At 37.2% G+C, this 21,512-nt stretch overlaps 2 protein-coding genes and 2 long non-coding RNA genes across 6 annotated transcripts; 2 read left to right on the forward strand and 2 right to left on the reverse strand.

Moving 5' to 3' along the window:
* Positions 1–139: 139 nt before the first annotated feature.
* Positions 140–4,827, reverse strand: LOC113060102 (phosphoacetylglucosamine mutase-like). The gene is made up of 12 exons (XM_026228935.1): positions 4,621–4,827; positions 4,326–4,510; positions 3,417–3,484; positions 3,093–3,226; positions 2,816–3,011; positions 1,798–1,955; positions 1,627–1,710; positions 1,441–1,539; positions 1,152–1,271; positions 923–1,045; positions 675–848; positions 140–597 (listed from the first exon to the last, which is right to left on the reverse strand). Exons 1-12 carry the CDS (start codon positions 4,825–4,827, stop codon positions 508–510), a joined length of 1,638 nt encoding a protein of 545 aa, XP_026084720.1. The 3' UTR covers positions 140–507.
* Positions 4,828–8,836: 4,009 nt separating this feature from the next.
* Positions 8,837–15,168, forward strand: LOC113056309 (uncharacterized). The gene is made up of 4 exons (XR_003277682.1): positions 8,837–8,926; positions 9,002–9,342; positions 13,842–14,419; positions 14,928–15,168. It is a non-coding gene; the product is annotated as an uncharacterized LOC113056309 (long non-coding RNA).
* LOC113056314 (uncharacterized) lies at positions 12,507–12,886 on the forward strand. Its single transcript, XR_003277683.1, has 3 exons — positions 12,507–12,551; positions 12,652–12,696; positions 12,790–12,886. It is a non-coding gene; the product is annotated as an uncharacterized LOC113056314 (long non-coding RNA).
* A 1,405-nt stretch (positions 15,169–16,573) lies between the features above and the next one.
* On the reverse strand, positions 16,574–21,459 carry LOC113056318 (forkhead box protein M1-like). 3 transcript variants are annotated; one of them, XM_026222977.1, is made up of 9 exons: positions 21,288–21,457; positions 20,185–20,591; positions 19,965–20,104; positions 19,426–19,608; positions 19,214–19,342; positions 19,067–19,126; positions 18,735–18,792; positions 18,455–18,639; positions 16,575–17,791 (listed from the first exon to the last, which is right to left on the reverse strand). In XM_026222977.1, exons 2-9 carry the CDS (start codon positions 20,552–20,554, stop codon positions 17,012–17,014), a joined length of 1,905 nt encoding a protein of 634 aa, XP_026078762.1. In that variant the 5' UTR covers positions 20,555–20,591; positions 21,288–21,457; the 3' UTR covers positions 16,575–17,011. The 3 variants fall into 3 exon arrangements, with proteins under 3 accessions (XP_026078783.1, XP_026078762.1, XP_026078772.1); XM_026222987.1 differs by having other exon boundaries at positions 16,576–17,791; positions 19,426–19,605; XM_026222998.1 differs by lacking the exon at positions 19,067–19,126 and having other exon boundaries at positions 16,574–17,791; positions 21,288–21,459.
* Between the last annotated feature and the right edge of the window lie 53 nt (positions 21,460–21,512).

Below are 21,512 nucleotides of genomic sequence, written 5' to 3' on the forward strand. Positions count from 1 at the left end.
ATTAGAATGATTTCTGGAGGATCACGTAACATTGAAGACTCAGCTTTGACATCACAGGAATAAATTACACATTAAAACAGATTCGATATTTAAATCGTACTTATATTTCACAATATTGCTGTTTGTAATGTATTTTCATCAAATAAATGCAGCGTTTGTGAGCATACAAGGCTTATTTTAAAAACATTCAAATATCTATTCCAAAACTATTGAAAGATATTTTCTTCTAAAATCAAAACGGCAGATAAATTGGGAAAAAGGGCAAAACTTGATTACTCTGTAATGAAATTAGTGTAAACAAAGGTTCACAAAGATCACAGTTTAACATAATCGCACACTTCCATTTATAAAGATTGTTGGTCATTCATACAGTACAAAGAGTAAACTATTAACATTCGTCATCTCCCAAAACATTTGTTTGTGCAACAAATACTAGTCTACTGTACATTTACAGTTTTCATACATTTCCTGGATGGATTCAGACTGACTGTTTGCATGAATGCTTGATTAATGTAAAGGTTTTGGCTCGTCTCCGACTCCTCCGGCGAGACGATACACAGCCAGACTGACCTCGTGAGCCAGACTATCAGCGTTTTCCTGCACATAATCACAGAAAATATACATTTACAATTAAATATATTGAGATAAATAATGAGTATAATAATCATGTGTACCTGTGTGTCAGCCTCAGCATAGACCCTGACCACATCTTCAGTTCCAGACGGTCTAACGAAGGAACGAGCGCTTTTGTATTTCTTAACAAGCGAGTCGATGGCGTCCTGCAGACCCTCTGGAGTCACGGCCCTCCTTTCTGCATCTGTTGTATCTATAACACGCCGGTCTGACACCTGCAGAGTATAATAGTTAAATATACTGTACACACAAACTCATACACCTCACAGACACACACACAAGCACACACCGTGACTTTAAGTTGGCGGTTGGGCAGGTCTGTGTAAATTGCGTCCCAGTCTTGGACAGACATCCCTCTGATGGCCAACACTGCTTCAATCACTAGCATATCTGAGATAGCGTCTCCCACCGTCTGCAGAAGAGAGAAAGGGAGTTAAGTGTTGAAAAATAGTTTGAATCAAACAGTTGAAATAAGACATGTGATAATCTAGTTTGATGGTGTTTGTGTTGGTCTATACCTGGTTGATCAGATTGATGGTGCTCTCCAGGAGTTTCACCGCTCGCTTTCTCTCATCGTTTGTGTTCGAGTCTTTCAGCAGCTCCTGAATCTGTTTCTGTGCTGCTTTACTAAACAAAACCTGCAACACAACAGCAAAAAAACACTGGTTACAGTGTACTAACAAATTAAAATATATAGATTCTAAAGTCTGTAAACTGGAAAGCTAGATCAAAAGTGATTTTCTACTTGATTTTCTACAAAAGTGATTTTCTTATTTATAAAATGTAATTATTTAGCAGTGAACTCACAGTTCCATGTCCATTAGCCTCAAAATACACCCCAATATCATATTCCTGTGCCGCATGATGTAGGTGCTTCACTCCTGTTTTTGTACAGCATACAGTGACCTGTGGAGAGGTCAAAGCTAACCTTAATATCTCATGAACACTGAGTTTACATACAATAGTTAAAGGAGATGTTTTGTAGACTATCACCTTCATGATGTCCTCCAAGTAGCGGGTTGAGCTCCCATTAGCATATGCTGTCTGAACAACAGCAATCTGTAAGTTCAACCCTGCCTGAACACACACACAGAAGAAAGAAATGTCTGAATTCATATATGGATGTGCTCATTTTCATTTAGACTGTGTTTGAGCGTGTGGAACCTGTGTGAGCAGCTCTTTGAGGTATGTGCTGATGAGAGTAGCGATCTTGTCTCCATCCAGCAGATGGAAGCAGCCTTTAGAGTCGGTGTAATAGAAAACAATGCGATCGGCATCACCATCGAACGAGCAGCAGCGCTCACCTACTCCCATATTCATACCTGGAGAGACAAAAAAAATAGAGATTTCTCTAATATTCTCTAATAGTCTAATATTCTCACCAAGGCTGCATTTATTTGATCAAAATACAGAAAAAAAAATAGAATTTAAAATAACTGTTTGCTGTTTTAATATATTCTTGTGATGGCAAAGCTGATTTTTTTTCCTTCAGTGTCACATGATCCTTCAGAAATCATACTAATAGCTGATTTGGTGCTCATTACACTACTCTTATCATTTGTATATATTGAAAAAAATTGTTGCTGCTTAAAGATTTTGTGGAAAATGTGATACACAACCATTCAGAAGTTTGGCATAGGTAAATAAATTAAGCAATAAAGCATTAAATTGATAAAGGTGAGAGTAAAGATATTTATAATGTTACAATGTTACAACTTTATCATTCAAATAATTGTCCTTTCGAACATTCTATTCATCAAAGCATCCTAAAAAATGTAAAACAAAAATATTAAGAAGTATAAACATTGATTACATAAACATATATCATTGATGATAACAAAGCAAATCAGCATATTAGAATGTTTTCTGAAGGATCATGTGACACTGAAGACTGGAGTAATGAAGCTTTGCATCAAATGAATAAATTACACCTTAAAATGCATAGAAAACAGATACAGCACAATATTATTTAGCATTTTTGATCAAATCATTTTTTTTAATCAGAATTATTCCTCACTTTTGACCAGTAGTGTAGGGTTTCTATTATTATATCATAAAATAAACTATTTTGATTCATACAAACACAAATATTACAACGTTTTAATATAAAAGGGTTTTTCCCTGCTGGGATCAGAGGTGCACAGGACCATGTGTTTTCACCCCTCAAGGAGTTCAGACAGACCTTGAGGCGCTTTCTGCTGGACTTTGACGTAATCTGCTCCACACATGTGGTTGAGTTTCCCACTACTGCCGTCATTCGAAAGCACCACCTGCAGTTCTGAGCGAAGAAACGGCTCCATTTCTCTCATTTTCAATGCCCCGATGCCGTTGGCTCCATCCACCAGAAGCCTCTTCTGATCATCGGTGCGGTTTGAGGCCTATGGAATACAAATAGGGAAGCAATTAATGCTAGAAATAATCACTATCATTAATGTTGGCTGTTTTTATGTTTCGCTTACGTTCTGGGTGAGCTGAAGGAAAGCCTGTGAGAGTTTTTGGTAGTAGCCCTCAACAGTGGGACTGCCGTAGCAGCCGTTCGTGTTGCAGCAGCACACCATATAATGCAGCTGGGGAGTAGTGACCAGACCATAGTCTTAAAGAGAAACACACACCCATCAATCTGTCACAATATAATCAACGGAGCAATTCATCAACCTTTGTACTGTCATAACAAGCTGTACTTATAATCTGAAAAAGAATGCAAATGCAAGACAACTTCAAATGAGCTTTAAGGAAAAATAATCAAGGTCAACAAATGAAAGTTTTGAAATCCATAACCATACCATGAGTTTTGCCACCCAAACTGGAAACGCCATCCAGTACAGCCTGAGAGAGACTAGCACTGCTTGGCCTGAAGAAAACAAAAAGAGAAATAAAATACTACACTTAAATTATGCATTTTATACATTACATTCAACCAATTTACATGCTACAGATGAGCACAACGGGGAATGTAAATCAAGGAAAAACAACAAACATATTATTAACAATGATTGTGCTTTACAATATGGTGATTTTTTTTCTTGTTGCGGAATAAAACTCATGCTTTGTACGAAAGATTTTGGATAATAATTGACATTATGTTGACATTTTTTTGTGATCTGGTTGATAATTTATAAAACACATTCATTTACTTTTTGCTTTCATCATTTTTTTTTACAGATTGATTATAAAAAAAAATTACATATTAATTTAATTGACAGATTAATTCAGGGTCTCTTTGAAAAAAATAATTGCAAGAACAAATGCAAAATATAGATCTATATCTAAAGTAGTGAAATTTTGGAATACCAGCATGACCAACAAAACTCAAAAACATCATTTTTACAATATGTTTAATATTCAAAACAACTGTACTCATGTATGAAACGTCTGTAACTTTTAATTATACGAAACGTTTTTTATGTGTAATTATAAATTTCAGCAGTGAAAGTGTTGCTTTTTAGATTGTTTATGAAATAAGGTATATTTATGTAATATGTGTATGAAATCAATCCTGATGATGATAACAATCAACTACACTGGCTATTCAATCACATTTTCTGACAGTGAAACCTATGTTTTCTGACTTAATACACTGGCTTGACCACTATGAAGTATCTACAGGTTCAGTAACTTCTCTCTGTATGTACTTAAGCTTTCAATTTGAACATTTGTTAACCATCCTGCTGTGTTAACAGAAGCCAGGCTACCTGGTGTCTTTGCCGACGTAGATGCTTGCAGGCTGGCTCATGTCTATGTCCTCTTTCTCAATAATGTCCTTCAGTTCTTTAAGGAGAGAGTCCTGCTCGGCGTTAGCGAGTTGTGTGGCGTATCCCTCCCACACCGCTGTCACCATCTCCCCCATGGGGTCAATAAGCTTCACCCCATTGTCTTCCTGAAAATGATGAGGATAACATTGCAGGAACATTCTCAGAAGGTGAACGACACAGAAACTATTCTATTGTTATGACAGTAAATGTGGACACAGATGGGTGCGTTTCTTACTTCTGGGTTATGAGAAGCAGTCACCATGACTCCAATGGTGGATTTTGTCTTTTTGGACCTCAAAGTTGCCAACAGCCCCATGCGAAACATGATGTGATCCAGATGTTTGGCGTGAGTGCGGAATCCAGCTGTGCCATACTGCAACATAAGGCCCTCCGGCTTCGGATGCAGCTCTGACTTTTGAGATACTTCCTCAAACTGAGCCATCTCTGAAAACAAACACATAAACATCTAAGCTTGATTCATTCATTCTGATTAAATGATATTCTTTACAACTTTAATAACAGGATCACCCACTGTGACTGACATTAAAGCATGTATATAACAATTATTATAGAAAAATTCATTAAGAATTCAAAACCCCAAGCAGTTTGTGATTTATGGTGCACATAAAATGCAATAACCAAAACAATAATTAATAAACCAATCCCAAGATAAACCAAAGTAAAGGTTTTTTTATTTAAAGAATTATAAATTGTAATAATTTAACAATTTAACAATTACTACACTCAATTATTACAAATAATAACTTCTTTCAGTCTGAAATTAATGACATTCCTAATCGCACCACTGCACACATTATCCGGACATGCAAACTAAAACAAGACATATTCAAACTAAATACAGCAGTTTTTTTAAATGATTAAATAATTTTAATATGAACAGATGAAGTTTATACTCACTCGTCTGTTTCTGTGACTAGAGCACTTCCTACTTCCCGGATTACGTGGCTACAGCGATTTATGTCGCCACGCCTCCTTTCATGACGTTTTCAGGAACTTGATGCATATGCATTTTCGCTTAACCCACAGATTAAAGTCTATTTATATTAAATGTTTGCAGTGTGTGCTAACTGAGAATTTTCATTGTTATTCCCGAGATATTGTATTTTAAAAAAAAAAAAAAAAAAAAATTATTTCTTGATCAATTCAAATTTCTAATCACAGATATAATAGTTATTGTAAATTATACAATTATGATAATGCATTCTTTATTTCAGCAAACTCAGTCACATCACATTTTAATTAATTAATTAATTTAATGTCTTTAATTTCAAGAACTGAATTAAAGTGAGGATGCTAAAATAAATTTTTATATATAGTTTTTTAGCCCTAAAGGTTTTTTATTTATTTATTTATTTTTTTTCGGTTCATTATCAGCTGTGTAAAAATATTCCAAAAAATGTTGCTGCAGATGTTGTAACTCTGTTCCCATTTCACTGTTAAGGAATAGCTTAGTCATTTTTTAACAAACTTTGTGCTTTCATGGCACATAGTGTACAACAGAAAATGAAAAACACAACAGAGACCCTTCATGGTTTCAAAAGAAACTTTAACACACATGTCTAATGTCTGACAAAATTAAGTAGATGGCCAGATACAGAAAAAGGAGATAGAGAGAGTTGGTGGTCCCTGTCCAAGCTCCCTCTCAACTAGGACCGACCCTTGCACACACAAACTGACACTCTAAGAGCTTTCAGTAATCTGTGTGGTAAACTTAACAAAAACCCTCATGGATTTTTATGCACTCTCTGTAGTCAACTTTTGTTTGTTTTTATGTTGCTGCTGAAGAAAAAAATATTTTGCAGCTGCTTCAACAAGAAGAGGAGGTCCTCGTGGTAGATTCCTGCATCCCTCTGCGTCCACTTTACCTACACAAATACGCAGCACAATGGCACATGGCTTTCCCTGTCTAAAAGGCTTTCACTTCTGGTGTTGATGAATCTGGAGAAGAGTGCTGGCTTTGCTCCTGGCCTGAGCTCTGAGCTGGATGGTGAGTCTCCAACAAGGAGCCAATAGCCCCTCACTCCAGAACTCAAGATCCAGGGGACATTGTTGTATCCATATCTAGGGGGTGGAGATTGGTAAGTTTAGGGGTGGAGATGGGTAGGTTTATGGGTGGAGATGAGTGGGTTTAGGCATGAAAATGACTGGGTTTAGGGGTGGAGCTTGGTAGGTTTAGGGATGAAGATGAGTGGCTTTAGGGGTGAAGTTGGGTAGATTTGGGGATCAGGGGATGGAGACATGTAGGTTTAGGTATATGAAAGGTGGGAGGAGTTAAATCTGGATCCATCCACACCCCCTGGATCTTGTGCTCTGCTGAGGACCATCTCAAAAGAGCTGCAAAACTAGCTGCTTAAAGAAGAAAAGAGAAAAGTTTACTGGTCGCACTATTTACTACTTCTCACTGGTGAGTAAGAGAAAATATTCATGTGTCTTATATTTTTCTTAAATGAAAATTAGCATTTGTTTTTGAAATATTTATTATATTTACCAAATGTGATTTAATAATGTCTCTATGAGTAAATAATATTTCTTTATTGGCATCTTTGTTTCCATGAAGAACTTTGAATTCTTTTGAATCCATGAAGAATTGGTCTTTATATTGAAAAACTGGTTATTTTAAGAACTGAAAGGTTCTTTGAAAAATCCCAAATGGTTATTCTATAGCATCGCTGCAAAATCCCTTGTTTGGAATCTTTATTTTTAAGAGTGAAATTTGAACGAATGTTCTATTAAAATTACTGGAAGTACATTTGTTCTAAACATTGAGAGAACCTTACTAGAACATTCCTAGAATGTTCCCTGTTAGCTGGGAAAAGTCTCTTTATAGTGGAAAGAGTATAAGAAAAAAGTGGGTCTTTTATGAACAGTTCACTGAAATAATGGCACTGATATGAAAACTCTTTTTTTTTTGTGAAAATTATGTGCATATTTTCTTTAAGAGCTAATCAGCCACTGAGAGATGAGGGTTTTAAAAAGAGAGTCGGCCACTGATAAAGTGTCAGCTGAAGGAACAGAAAAGACAGTGAAAGACGATGCAGTTCATCTCAGGAGGAGTATAGGCCTGGTGCCATCTATTTCCTTCATCATCGGCGCTGTGGTGGGCAGCGGCATCTTCATTGCCCCCAAAGGAGTGTTGATGAATTCAGGCAGTGTGGGATTGTCCCTGCTGGTCTGGGCTCTGTGTGGCGTCCTCTCCACTTTTGGTGAGGAACATCTTCAGTGCTTACAATAACTTTTTAATGTTTTATTATACTTGTAGAATTTCATTTATTCATTTGTTTCAAAGCTGAATGTTCAACCACATTACTCCAGTCTTCAGTGTCACAGTGTCAATGTCCTGCAGAAATCATTCTGATCTTTTTTATTAAAGCTGCGGTAGGGAACTTTTGACGCTCTAGCGGTTAATAAACAGAACTTCTTGCCTCTTGCGGAAGAACATCGTTGCCGGAACTACTTCTCTCTGTTTATGTCTATGAAGAATCACAAAGGATCTGGGTTACTCCGCCGCGGTATCCCCGAAGCAATCTAAAATAGTCCCAATATAAACACTTATTATAGGTGCACCCTAGTGATTCAGGACAAGCCAAAAACACGGTTTGGAAAATGGATTCATGGTGTACTCGCTTATTATATACATTTTTCTACATTTTGAACACAAACAAAGTTACGGAACGCAGCTCTGATTGGAGCGATGGAGTTTCTGCAAATGGCAATAGGAGCACTGGGAGGAGCCAGAGGAGCTTGATTTTTTTCACAGATTATCTGTCTCATATTCTACTGTCAGGACATAATGACAGGTTTAATAAATATGTAAAAAATATTTTTTTACAAAAGTTCCCTACAGCACCTTTAACATCAATGTTGACATTTTTTTTTGCTGCTTAATATTTCACACTGCTATCCAAATGTTTGGGCTAAACAAGATTTACAAGAAAAATAAATACTTTTGTTTAGCAAGGATACATCAAATTGATCAAAAGTGACAGATATTTATATACAAAATAAATAAATGCTGTTCTTTTTATTTATCAAGGAATCCTGGAAAAAGTATCTGTCAGGGTTATGTATTTTTGTTCTTGCATCTTGCTCTTTTAGTTTAGCCTTTAACATGCCTTAGTTACTGATTATGCTCACCTGTCCATTATTAATCACCCAAAAATGAAAAGTCTGTCATCATTTACTCAACCTCAAGTTTTTACAAACCTCTATGAGTTTCTGTTTTATGCTGAACACAAAATAAATTATTTTGAATAATTATATAGTAACCAAACAGTTAACAGTAACCATTCCATTGTGTATAATAGTATATATATATAAGTCAATTGGTACCGTCAACTCTTGGTTAACAATCCAAGTTTAATCCATTTTTTGACATATAGCATGTTCTTCGCAGGAGCATTATGCTATGCTGAGCTGGGTACGAGCTTTAGGAAATCAGGCGGTGATTACACTTACCTTCTGGAGACCCTGGGGCCCCTGCCTGCCTTCCTGCGACTCTGGATTGAGTTCATTTTCATCAGGTGTGTGTGCATGAAGTGTTTGTATTTTGCTGTGTTTACAGAAGCGGAGTGAGTCCAATCAAAATGTCACTTCAGACCTGCAGTGGCCACATACGTGTCTCTGGCTTTTGGTCAGTATGTGGTGGAGCCATTATTCATGCCGTGTGCCGCTCCAACAGTTCTGATCAAACTCGTCAGCATGCTGGGAGTCAGTGAGTGACATTACTTTATTGATTACTTTAGTTTAGTAATCTAAATTTGTCAAAAAAACCTACATATGATGTTGTAAAACTATGATCTGTTCTGCCTAGTATTTGTGGTGGCAGTGAACTGCTGGAGTGTGTCGATGGCAGCACGTTTACAGGTCTTGCTGACCTTCATCAAGATGTTTGCTCTGATTCTGATCATCATCCCAGGCATCATGGCTCTGGTCAATGGTGAGAGACACATGCTGTTTTATCTTCTGCAATACAGTGTTCCTTTAGGATTACTCTGGAATTTTTCAAACAAAACATATATTTCATTTTACTTCCATAAACCTGTGTTAGAAATTGAAAAGAGGCTACGTTTTTTTTTTAGAGACCAATCTCAAGTCTTGAGTAACAATTCGTAAAGCTTCAGTTTAAAGTCTTGTCAAACAGAACTGAATGCAAAAAGTATCATTTTAAATCTCTTAAACTTTTGAAAGGTTTTATTCTTGTACATTATTATTTATTTTTTTTAGACGAGAGGGAGCAAACAGACTTGATATTTAAATTTTTATCTATTTCAGGGAAAACCGAAAATTTCCAGAATGACTTTGATACAGATTCTTTATCTCTGACCAAACTGTATGAAGGTATTTTTGGTTCAAATTAACTGAGCACCTGTGGCAGTGCGATTTGTAGTTGTAGAGAAAAGCCACACATGTGTATCAGTAAATTTGAAGTCACAGAGTGAAATGTTTTAAGAGTTGCAAACCTGTAGCCTTTTTTTCTCTCCCACAAACACAACACAACAGTTACACCTTCACAAATTCTTCATTGCAGGTGCACAAATCCTATTCTACAAATCACACATTTAGAAACTCGTACGCTCACATTTTTGAAACAATTGCTGCAGTGAATGTGGTGCAAAACGCATTTACACACCCGCATCAAGAAATGTGCAGTCGTGGAGAAATGTTGAACATCCGCAAATCAGTACGTGAATTCATCAAATGAGAGTTGCACACTTGTAGAATATTTTCTCAGAAATGTCTTGTATATTTTTCTAACACAAACACAAAGTACATAACTACAGCTGCTTGAATCTGCTGCGATGAATCTCATACACTGTTTTTCGCTTTCAAGTGACAAGTTTCGCGCTCTACCTTTTGCACCGAGATATTTGGTTCAAAAGTGATTTGTGCATCTGTAGAGGTAGTGGGCGGCACTGTTTAGAGATTACAGAATTTCAGCCAATCAGAAGAGCTACTGAGCCAGTAGATATACGCCCCAAGCAGTTTTACGCCCTGTTGTTCCTCATGCGTCCAGTAGGGGGAGGCTGCAGACCTATGACCTACTGTAAAATGTATTATTTATATATATTTATAAACTGTTTTTATATACAGAGACTGACTGATATATGATGTTGTGAATTTATATTAAGTTATATTTAGATATTAACCATATTCAGGCCATTAGACATACAGTACTGTGTAATCATATGGATCCTAAATGAAATATTTGCTTTACAATTCACAATTGCTCGTTATACAGCAACAGAACATGTTCTACATAGCATTTTATGAAGACCAACAAAATTTAACCATTTTCTAAAGTTCCAAGGGTCATTTAAAAGAAAGACAATATTGTTGTTCACAAAAAAAATTTATTAACACCATGACTTGGTTATTTCTTAACAGCATGATCCTGTAGATGACTCTCCTATGGCTTGCCACTCTTCTTTAATTGTTTCTTTATCCTGCTGTCAAAGTGATCCCACTCACTGATAAAAATAAATAAAAAAGCAAAAGTTGCATAGTGGTATAAACAATGGTTATTTCTAAATAATGGCAGGATGTCATGTTTCAATTTTTTTTTCCTTTATAGGATCCTTATAGGATCCTTACAGTACCTTGCGTCAATGACAGGTCCTCGAAGGAATTTCTCCTCAGCCTCCAAGATGGACACGTTTCACAACAGCAAGAGCACAGATGATGGACTACCAGAGAAAGATTTATCACAGCCCAAATAAGCCAAGCATCATTTTGCATTTTTTTTTTTTTTTTACAACAAAATCAAAAGTTCCTTTTCTATATTAAGCACAAAACTATTATTTTATAGAAATGATCTAACATTATGGATAAACTATTTGACATTAAAAACAATGTGAATATGACACCATGCAGAGCACAACTAACACACAAGATCATACCTCTGGAAAAGGGACATCCATAATGAATCTGATCTGGTCACTGTGGGTGTGTGTAGGTGTGCCATCCAAAATTGAAGTCATCTGAGTGTAGATAACATCAATTCGCTCCTGATCTTCAATGAACAATATTGATGGAACACTTGGAAAAAGTGTCAAGTCACTTTGATTGTTGTTTTTTTTTGTTTTTTTTTTGTCCATTGATGATAGACTGTGGTTAGTTAAGTTTGAGTCAGACAGAACGTCTGACTCAATCAAGTACTTTTGCCTCTCGAAATAAATTGACCCATCTTTTGAATTGATATCGCTATTCTTTCTTATTTAATTGATCAATCTTTTATAAATAATAAATGTTGCATCATTACACAATACAATCAACAACAATTACTTTAGCAGATTATTTAACATACCTCATCCGTATCGCTTCAAGAAGGTCTGCTGCTATCATACATATAGATATGGTCTGCTGTTCTTATAAATGACTGGGCTCATATACTAATATACTGCCTCCCCCTACTGGACGCATGAGGAACAACAGGGCGTAAAACTGCTTGGGGCGTATATCTACTGGCTCAGTAGCTCTTCTGATTGGCTGAAATTCTGTAATCTCTAAACAGTCCCGCCCACGCCCACTACCTCTACAGATGCACAAATCACTTTTGAACCAAATATCTCGGTGCAAAAGGTAGAGCGCGAAACTTGTCGCTTGAAAGCGAAAAACAGTGTTTGAGATTCATCGCAGCAGATTCAAGCAGCTGTAGTTATGTACTTTGTGTTTGTGTTAGAAAAATATACAAGACATTTCTGAGAAAATATTCTACAAGTGTGCAACTCTCATTTGATGAATTCACGTACTGATTTGCGGATGTTCAACATTCCTCCACGACTGCACATTTCTTGATGCGGGTGTGTAAATGCGTTTTGCACCACATTCACTGCAGCACTTGTTTCAAAAATGTGAGCGTACGAGTTTCTAAATGTGTGATTTGTAGAATAGGATTTGTGCACCTGCAATGAAGAATTTGTGAAGGTGTAACTGTTGTGTTGTGTTTGTGGGAGAGAAAAAAAGGCTACAGGTTTGCAACTCTTAAAACATTTCACTCTGTGACTTCAAATTTACTGATACACATGTGTGGCTTTTCTCTACAACTACAAATCGCACTGCCACAGGTGCTCAGTTAATTTGAACCAAAAATACCTTCATAAAACTGCCTCTGGCCTTTTATTCAGGTCTTTATGCATATGGTGGATGGTGGGTATTAGCAGCAGAGTCAAACATAAAAAATAAAAATAAAAACTCCTAAATGAGGGGATATCCAATATAATGTAAAAGTGTTTCTTTTTGCTTACAGGTTTTATTTGAATTTCATAACTGAAGAGGTTATTAATCCAAACAGGTATTCAGAAGTTCTTACATTGCCAAATAGTTTACTTGACAGCATGTGTGTTTTTTTATTTTTTATATAAAAGTTCTTATATATTCCTATTAGAACCATCCCATTGGCCATCATTTTCTCTATGGTGACTGTTACCATGTTTTACGTGCTGGTCAATGTGGCTTACTATACCATGATGACCGCAAATGAGTTACTGATGTCAGATGCCGTGGCAGTGGTTAGTAGAGGTCTTTGGAGATTATATTACAGGCTTTAGTTTGGAGAGTAAATGTCAAGACTGTGCTCTCCTTAATACTGCAGACATTTGCAAGTCGGGCTCTGCAGGGTGTAGCTCCAGCAATACCAGTATTAGTCGCTCTTTCCTGCCTTGGATCACTTAATGGAGGATTTTTTGGTGTACCCAGGTAAGGATCTTAGAAACACAAAGGCAAAAGATGATTTGGATCTAAAAGTATGTTTTATCTTTGTAGTAGTCTTTGACTTTGACCGGTTAAAAGTTAAATGAATAGTACACTCAGAAATGAACATTTGCAAAAAATTTACTCACTAAGGCCATCCAAGTTGTAAATGAGTTTGTTTTGAGAAATGTATCATTACATCACTTGCGCATCAATGGATCCTCTACAGTGAATGGGTGCCGTCAGATTGAGAGTCCAAATGGCTGCTCAAACGAATAATCAACAGGACTCCAGTCAATCAGTTAAAATTTAAGTGAAAAGCTGTGTTTGTAAACAAAATAATAATTAAGTCAGTTTTCACTTTAAACCATTGGGTAAAATTGAGTCTTCTATCCATTGCATTCTCTAGTAAAAAAAATAAACAAAAATGAAATGTAAAAAAAGTCTTCAGAAGAGAAATATGCACTTGTTAAACCTGTTTACAAGCAAAAAAACAGTCCAAAACAGTTCTAAACAAATGAGTGGGTGGATTTTAGGATCTACTTTTCCACTGTAGGAAGCATTCTTATGAATTATGGACTATCAACCTGAAGCAACGATTTAAAGTTAAAACACCTTAATTATGGATTTGTTTGTTACAAACACACAGCAACTCATCTACATCTTGGATGCCCTGAGGGTAATTTTTCAGCAAATGTAAAATTTTGGGACTACTATTCCTTTAAGATTTTATGACTCTTTCTGCAGGATGTTGTTTGTGGGAGCCAGAGAGGGTCACTTACCGGCTATCTTCTCCATGATCCATATCCGCAGACAGACACCACTGCCAGCTGTGCTATGTTTGGTACAATCACATCCATTCATCCTTTTCTCCTGGTTCCTTAATACCTGTTTACGTTTCTCCTGATGTTTGTAGTATCCTCTGGTGATCATCATAATGGTGAGAGGAGAGATCTTTCAACTGATCAACTTTGCATCCTTCTCCCGTTGGCTCTTCATTGCCTTGGCCACATTAGGAATGATCATCCACCGCTACAGATTTCCAGATCATCCCAGACCATTCAAGGTCCATTTAAATGGCTCATTACCGATTTATTCATAGGAATTTGCCACTGTATTAATTAAACATTGCGTTGACTGTGTTCAGGTCCCTCTTGCAGTTGCGGTGATCTTTACCACAGTGTGTTTCTTCATCGTGGGCCTGTCCTTGTATTCGGACCCCTGGAATACAGGCGGCAGCTGTGCCCTCACATTATCAGGAGTACCTGTGTATTACCTGACAATCAAGAAGTCATACATACCCAAACGCTGGAAAAAAACCTTCAGTGAGTAACATTAACACAAAATGCATTTATTAACCTAAAGAAAATTAACCATGGCTTTACTGCAAAAAACAATAACAAAAAGAACATGGTTACTAAAGTTAAAGCATGGTAACCACAAAATAGCATGCGTTTGCTAGACTAACCATAGTTTAACCATGACATTTATATAGTAAAACTTTTGTGATACAAATGGTAAATAGGCCAAAAAAAGGTTACCACACATTTGCTATACTAAAACCATGCTTAATTTCTGTAAAAGTAAAAGATGATGCTATAGATTTTAGATGAAACAAGGCTGTAAGGGATCTTTACAATGGGACTCAATTTTAGTTTTTGTCTACTTAAAGCCTTTTTATGGAAAGATGTTTCGTCAGCTTTAAAAAAAAAAATCTGATCATAGTGCATTTCTATTCCTCAAAGCCTGGATTTCATTCCAATAGATAAATATGGCTCTACTAAAAAAGTTCAGAAAAGATCCAATGATTGACCTCTACTTCCTCTTGTGCAGATTATTTAAGCCTACATCTGCAGATATTCCTGGAAGTGGCTCAGCAGGAAGTTCAGACGTACTGATGGAGCTTCACCAAACTACAGACCTGAGTGTTGCAAAGGGCATCAAAATTAATTTGAGTGGTGTTTGCTACTACTATTAGACCTTACCAACATAGCATCAGCATCGCAAAATCCTTGCACCCTATCCATTATTGCAAGCATCACTTATATTTTAATCTATCTTATATTCAAATCAAAGACAGTACTGTCCTGGGAAGTCATACTGTTGGGTTAAAGGGATAGTTCACTTAAGAATGATTTCATGTCATTCCAAATTCATTAGACTTTGGTTAATCTTCAAAACATAAACAAATATACTTTTCATGAGATCTGAGATGTTTCTGTTCCTCTGTTGAACATTAATATAACCAAAACTTTGACGATCCAAAAATGGCCTAAAATGAAGCATTTTAATGCAAGTCTTCATGGGAAGAGATATGTCTTCATTTGATGACCTATCCTTTTAAGGACCATTTTGTAATAATTCACAAATATGTTTGTACAAAATATCCCTTTATTCTCATAAAGAACATACAATAGGAAGGGAAACCAAATTGTATGCTTTGTTGGAAATGACATGGGTGTTTCTGGTTAAAGACTGTTACATCAGTAAAAAGCAGATAACTTTTATATTTTAATACAGTCTTCAAAAATAGTACATCCTTTTTAAAAAAAAAAATTCAATGGCAACGGGTCTGAATGGGACATTTGTTTGTATCACCAAAATATTTGTGAAAATAGTTAAGAAATGTAGTTGATTTTTATTACATGACTTTGAATTCTTACAGAATCCAAGTATCAAGGCACTTGACAGCTTCTTAAATTTCTGTGCATCAATGTACAATTATTAGTAAATAGTACTTCATTTTTAATGTTTGTGTAACATCTGTCAATCATTTAGTTTTTGTATATTTTTGACATTTTGCTGTTATTACATTGGAAGAATGCAATACAATGAATGTATCATGAATTAACAGCTACATTTTGATGGTAGTCTACTAAGCATTTATGAACTCTGTGTTTGCTCACTAATTACTCTATATATGAACATAAAAAGCTTTGTAATTTATCACAAATCTCTTTGAACTCATCTTGGTCATATCCAACATTCAGAACAGTCTTAAATCGTTCCTAATAGCAAAAACAAATGAATGCAAAAAAGCAGCATCAAAGATGAGTCACTATTCTGACGTGCTTGTAACCATGAAAACACATTATGGATGTTATAAATGGCTCCATTCTCTCCAGATGAATAGTGGCAAATTCTAGTACAGTGCAACACTTACATGACCATCGGCAATTAACAGACCACCATTAAAGGGACAGTCCACCCAAAAATGAGAATTCTGTCATTATTTAGTCAACCTCCAGTTCCAAACCTGTGTGAGTTTCATTCTTCTGTTGAGAATAAAAGAAATTCTAAACAATGTTGGTAACCAAATACTACAATGGCTACGTCAACTGTTTGGCCACCAACATTCTTCAAAACATATTCTTTTGTGTTCAACAGAAGAAACTCAGGTTTGGAACACGTGGAGGGGTGAGTAAATGACAGAATTCTCATTTTTGGGTTAACTATCCCTTTAATTTGAATGGCCTTTTATTTTGTCCCCAAATTCTCTGTAAAATATGTTTACTGTCAGTCTATCTGGCTAATCAAAGGTGTTCAAAATCAATCCAAAACAAAGAAATGCTGTAAAATTGGGTAGTGTAATTTAATTAATCTGGTAAACCTGTATGTTCACGTATAATACAGACACACTCTCTCTCTCTCGCTCTCTCTCTCTCTCTCTCTCTCACACACACACACACTCATATTTATATATTACAAATTGTGCAAATTAATCTTATCGAAGTACATTCGTCACTAACAGTTTTGTTCGCAAATAAAGGCCTACACATACAAAACACAAACATGTACAGTAAAACGCAGTGAAATAGCATTAGAAATTAAGAAAATTCTTAAGAGATCAATTGCAAGTAAATATGAATCAAAGGCAGTGAAGGAAGTGTGAGCAGCTCGGATAAAAGAATTGGGATTCACTTCAGCTCCGGGATAAATTGGGACCAGCTGATGTTTGCCATGCCGAGATCATCATCCTCCAGGTTGGGGAAGCTGATATCCACTAGGATTTTACTCAGGCTGTCATTCATGGTATCCAGGACAAAGCCTTCGGTGAGAGAGCGGTTGGTGGTGCCCTCTTGCAGCAGCTCTCTGGAGCAGGTCGGAGTGGAGCGTCTTGGAGAAGGTCTGGAGCAGGTGAGCAGCTCTCGAGGGGAGCTGAAGAGCGGCAACTCTTTGAAAGGTGTGATGTTGAAGCTGAAAGGCGTGTTTCCGTGCCGTTGCGGGGTGAGCTGTGGCCCGCTGGGCGTACGGATTGGGCTAAAATCCAGCACGCCTCCCTTCCTGACTGGAGTGATCCTCCAGGGCTCCAGAGCTGTGGGAAGCTTACTGGGTGTGGATGAGGAAGGGTGGCTGCTCTTGATGGGCGTTTTAAAAGTGTATTCTCTGTTTGGGCTGTCAGGGTTGGGTTTACAGGAGAGCTGGGGCTCCAGATCGTGAGTGTCTTGGAAGGTGGAGACATCGGAGACCACGCCAGAGTCGAAGAGAGTGCTGTCGGGGTAGAGCAGGACGGGTTCCTCGGTGGCTGGCAGGACTAGACGCTGTTTGCGGCGGGAGCTGCTGTTTTCTTGCAGTCTGGTTTTGCAGGCCAGAGCTTCTGGAGCCTCAGGAGTCACAGACATGCTCACAGGCTCCTCCTTTATGTCCTGAAAGCTGGACGCACACACCATCACCGAGCTCACGTCGCTCTGTGAGACCTTTCACAACACACACAAGCATTAAACCAGAACTTACTCTAATTAATTTCTACACATTTCTTCCAAGATATGAATTGCCAGATAAAAAAAAAACAAAAAAAAAACACCATAATTGATTTGTTGTCTGCACTAAAGTGGACTAAAATAAACAGGCTTTATATTAGGGGCAATCCAAACCCTTATTGACTGCTCTAAAAAGGTTTACAAGCCCAAAGCCAGCTGGAAGTCAGCAGAGGTAAATGAATGACCATTACAGTCTGATTTTAGCAAGATTTTCAGTAGTAATTCCCCATGTGAAATGAATGGGTGAATAACATGCAACCAAATAATTATGGAAAAAAATCATTTTATAAATGAATAAATAATAAATAAATCTCATCCATAGCAAAGTATTAACACATAATGGTCATGTTTGCTGTACTGCATTTACAATTACGCAAAAAAAAAAAACCTGCATATATATATATATATATATATATATATATATATATATATATATATATATATATATATATATATATATATATATATACTACAATATCACCACTGAGAAAAAAAAAAATAGGTGTAATTTTTCTATAATATAACTTTTTTTTTCTTTTGATGAAATATGACCTAGGGCATTTTTTGTGAGATTCTTTCATATAAACATTTAGGGTTTACCTTAGGGGCAATCCGGACCCTCTTGCTCGCACCGCTGGAGCGGGGAGTGGAGGAGCTCGGAGTGTGTGGAGGAGTGGCGAGAGCCGCAGGACTGGAGGAGGGCAGGAAGATCGACCCACCCAGAGGAAGCTGGATGGGAACCAGGTACGAGTCAGTCCGAGGCAGAAGCGGCTTCATCTTCCTCTCTGAGGACGAGCAATAACGAGATAAAACGACTGTCAGGAAACAAACTCTTCACACATGCAGAGACATTCATCCCTCTCGTCCAGCCAACACTCACCTGTGCCACCCATGGCAGGTATGGCTTTCTTTAGCTCCGGAGGACCTCTCTTCTGTTGCTACAGACCACAAAAAAAAAAGACACTTCCTTTAATTTCACATAAAGTTTGGCATTAAATCTAACTGCAGTCTCAATACTGTCTGCCTTTTTGATGACTCTCAGATGATTAAAAGAACAGAATAAGTGATGATCTCAAGCTGAACATTCTTCCTTCTGTCTGACTGTCCCTGAAATAAAATGAATGATTCCTGGAGAAGTAGAGAGGCTGGCCGCTGTCTTACGCCCTGACGATCTGCCATGAGAGGATGAAATAGGAGGAAAAGGGGTCTTACTTGAATGAAACCAACTTGTGGGATCTGAGGGCAAGTGGGGGTCACTGGGCCAACCAAAGGCTGTGGGACGAGCCAGGAAATGAAAGATGACCATATTTGAAGCATAAAATCACACATGAACACTATAGCACAGTAAGTGACACACACCTTGTATACTTGGTCCAAAGTAAGACAGCGGTTTGCTTCTGGTCGAATCGTCCAATAGGAGATCTTGCCATCGAGGGATGTCTCCCGGACAAACATGTCATGCAGTGAGAGATTATGACGTATGGAATTCTAGCAAAAGAATTTAATCAGCACTCAGAAATCGTACAAGAGAGGTTTGGGTAAACTGAAACTATACTAGTTTTACACACTACCTTCCATCCGGGTTTGGCAACATTTCTGAAATACGGAAAATGGTCCTCGATCCAGTTGTAAATTTCCTTCAGGGTCATTTGTCGGTTCTTCTTGCTGTTGATAGCAAACTGGATCATAGCCATGTAGGAATATGGGGGTCTCTCTGACAGAGGGTCCTTCTCCTTTTCTGGAGCTTTGGGCTGCTTATAAGAAAACAAACTATTTTTAACAATGAAAATAAAAAGAAAGAGCAAAATATAGAAGAAATGTACAAAAAATAAAAATTATTTATTAACCAATTTGTCAACCAATTTTAATCATATATATGTATATGACATTTTTTACTATTATTTATTCAAGTTCATCAAGTTTTTTTATTTACAACAATTAAACAAAAAATGCTAAATCATAAATTAGAATGAAAGATAAACATGTTTTTTTTCCTCTATTTTCCAAACCAAATAAAAAACAACAACTTTTAGACATCTCTGATCTATAATGTGCATTTAGAAAATAGTGAAGGTGAATTTAATTTCATGCCGACTTTAACGTTGTGTACCTGATGACAGTCACTTGGATTGTCTGTGCTGGTGCATTTTTGGTTTGACTCAGATCCGAGCCCATCAGAGCTCATTTTTCCCAGCCAATGGATGTTGGTCAGACTGTCATCAAGTGGGAAGCACTCTGTCTCCTTTTTCACTGATATCACAGCAAAAGAACATTTCAGAAAACACATTTTTCAAAACATCAACAAGCTCAGTCTTAGCCTCATCCCTCACCTTTCTGGAGATCGCCCTTGGGTTCTGTAGATAGACACCCAAGGGTTTTGCTCTCCTCCAAACTGGTGCTGCCACTGAGCAGGATGAACTTGTTTCGGCCCTGAGGGCCACACTCCTTTCCTTTGGCCGTCAGGGCGCTGATGACGCTCTGCAGATCGGCTGCTTTCGGGATCACCACCACCTGAGTGTCCGGCATGGTGGGGTGATCCATCATGCGGATGCCATCGGGGAAGCAGCGGGCGATGGACGGGGTCAGGGTGGTCTTGCTGCGCGGCCCATCTGCCTCATCACACCCTGCATCAGATCCACTCTTCTGAAATGGCAGCTTCCTCCTCTTCAGGATAATAGGTCTCCTTGGGCTCTCTCTCATTGTTTGCTCACAGCAAAAATATCTGGCTGATGACTGTCTGCATATAAAACACACAATAGGTCATAATTACATCTAACTTTTTTATCTTAAATACAGTACACATATGAACTATTCAATTACAAGAAACTAACGTTAGACGCTTCGCGAAATCATTCATACAAACAATAAAACAACACAATCTTGATTCAAAAGCAGATTAAGTGTCAAAAGAAATGCTTGCACGTAAAATATATATTAAATACGTAAAAAATATCATATATATTTGCAGATCTTGGCCAAATATACCGATAAGAAGGTCTGCTGATAAACGAACTTTTTGTCTAACGACTCTTGAATGACGATTTTAGTTCTAGAATATAAAATACCGTTACAAACTGATTACTTTCAATCTGACCCATCGTTACTATTATTGTTATTAGTTTTGTTTGACAGATCGTTCAGAAGCAAAATATTTCGTGAATAGCAGGTTTGTCAAATATTAATGTAAAAAATAAAATAAAAGTGCTTTTATTTTTACAATTATCTTAAAGCGTTCATCGTCGTTTTACACATTAGAGCTTGCTGTCGTCTTCATATTTAATATAATTAAAACAGCAAATTATTAATGTTTAAACGATCTTCCTTTATCTGACATGCGGCCTAGTGATTCGTCTAACTTATCCAAATAACCTACAGTACACGGTTAATTTATTAAAAATACAACCCAAATTAAATAATAGGAAGCGGATCAAACCTTCATATCATGTCAGCCGTGCAGACGGTGCTTTATTGGCGTTAATCTGGCAGTGTTGAGTGATAAAATGTACTTTAATGGGGATGAATGAAAAACTCGGTTCCTTAGACTCCTGTGCGCATTTGATGAGATTTGAATTTTGGCGCAGAGCGGTGTAGCGCTATGACGTGATCACGCCTAGCCCAATGGTGGCTAAACATGGGCGGAGCCATCGAGCAGAGGGTG

This window comes from Carassius auratus, chromosome 4, assembly GCF_003368295.1.
Source record: "Carassius auratus strain Wakin chromosome 4, ASM336829v1, whole genome shotgun sequence".
NCBI lineage: Eukaryota > Metazoa > Chordata > Actinopteri > Cypriniformes > Cyprinidae > Carassius > Carassius auratus.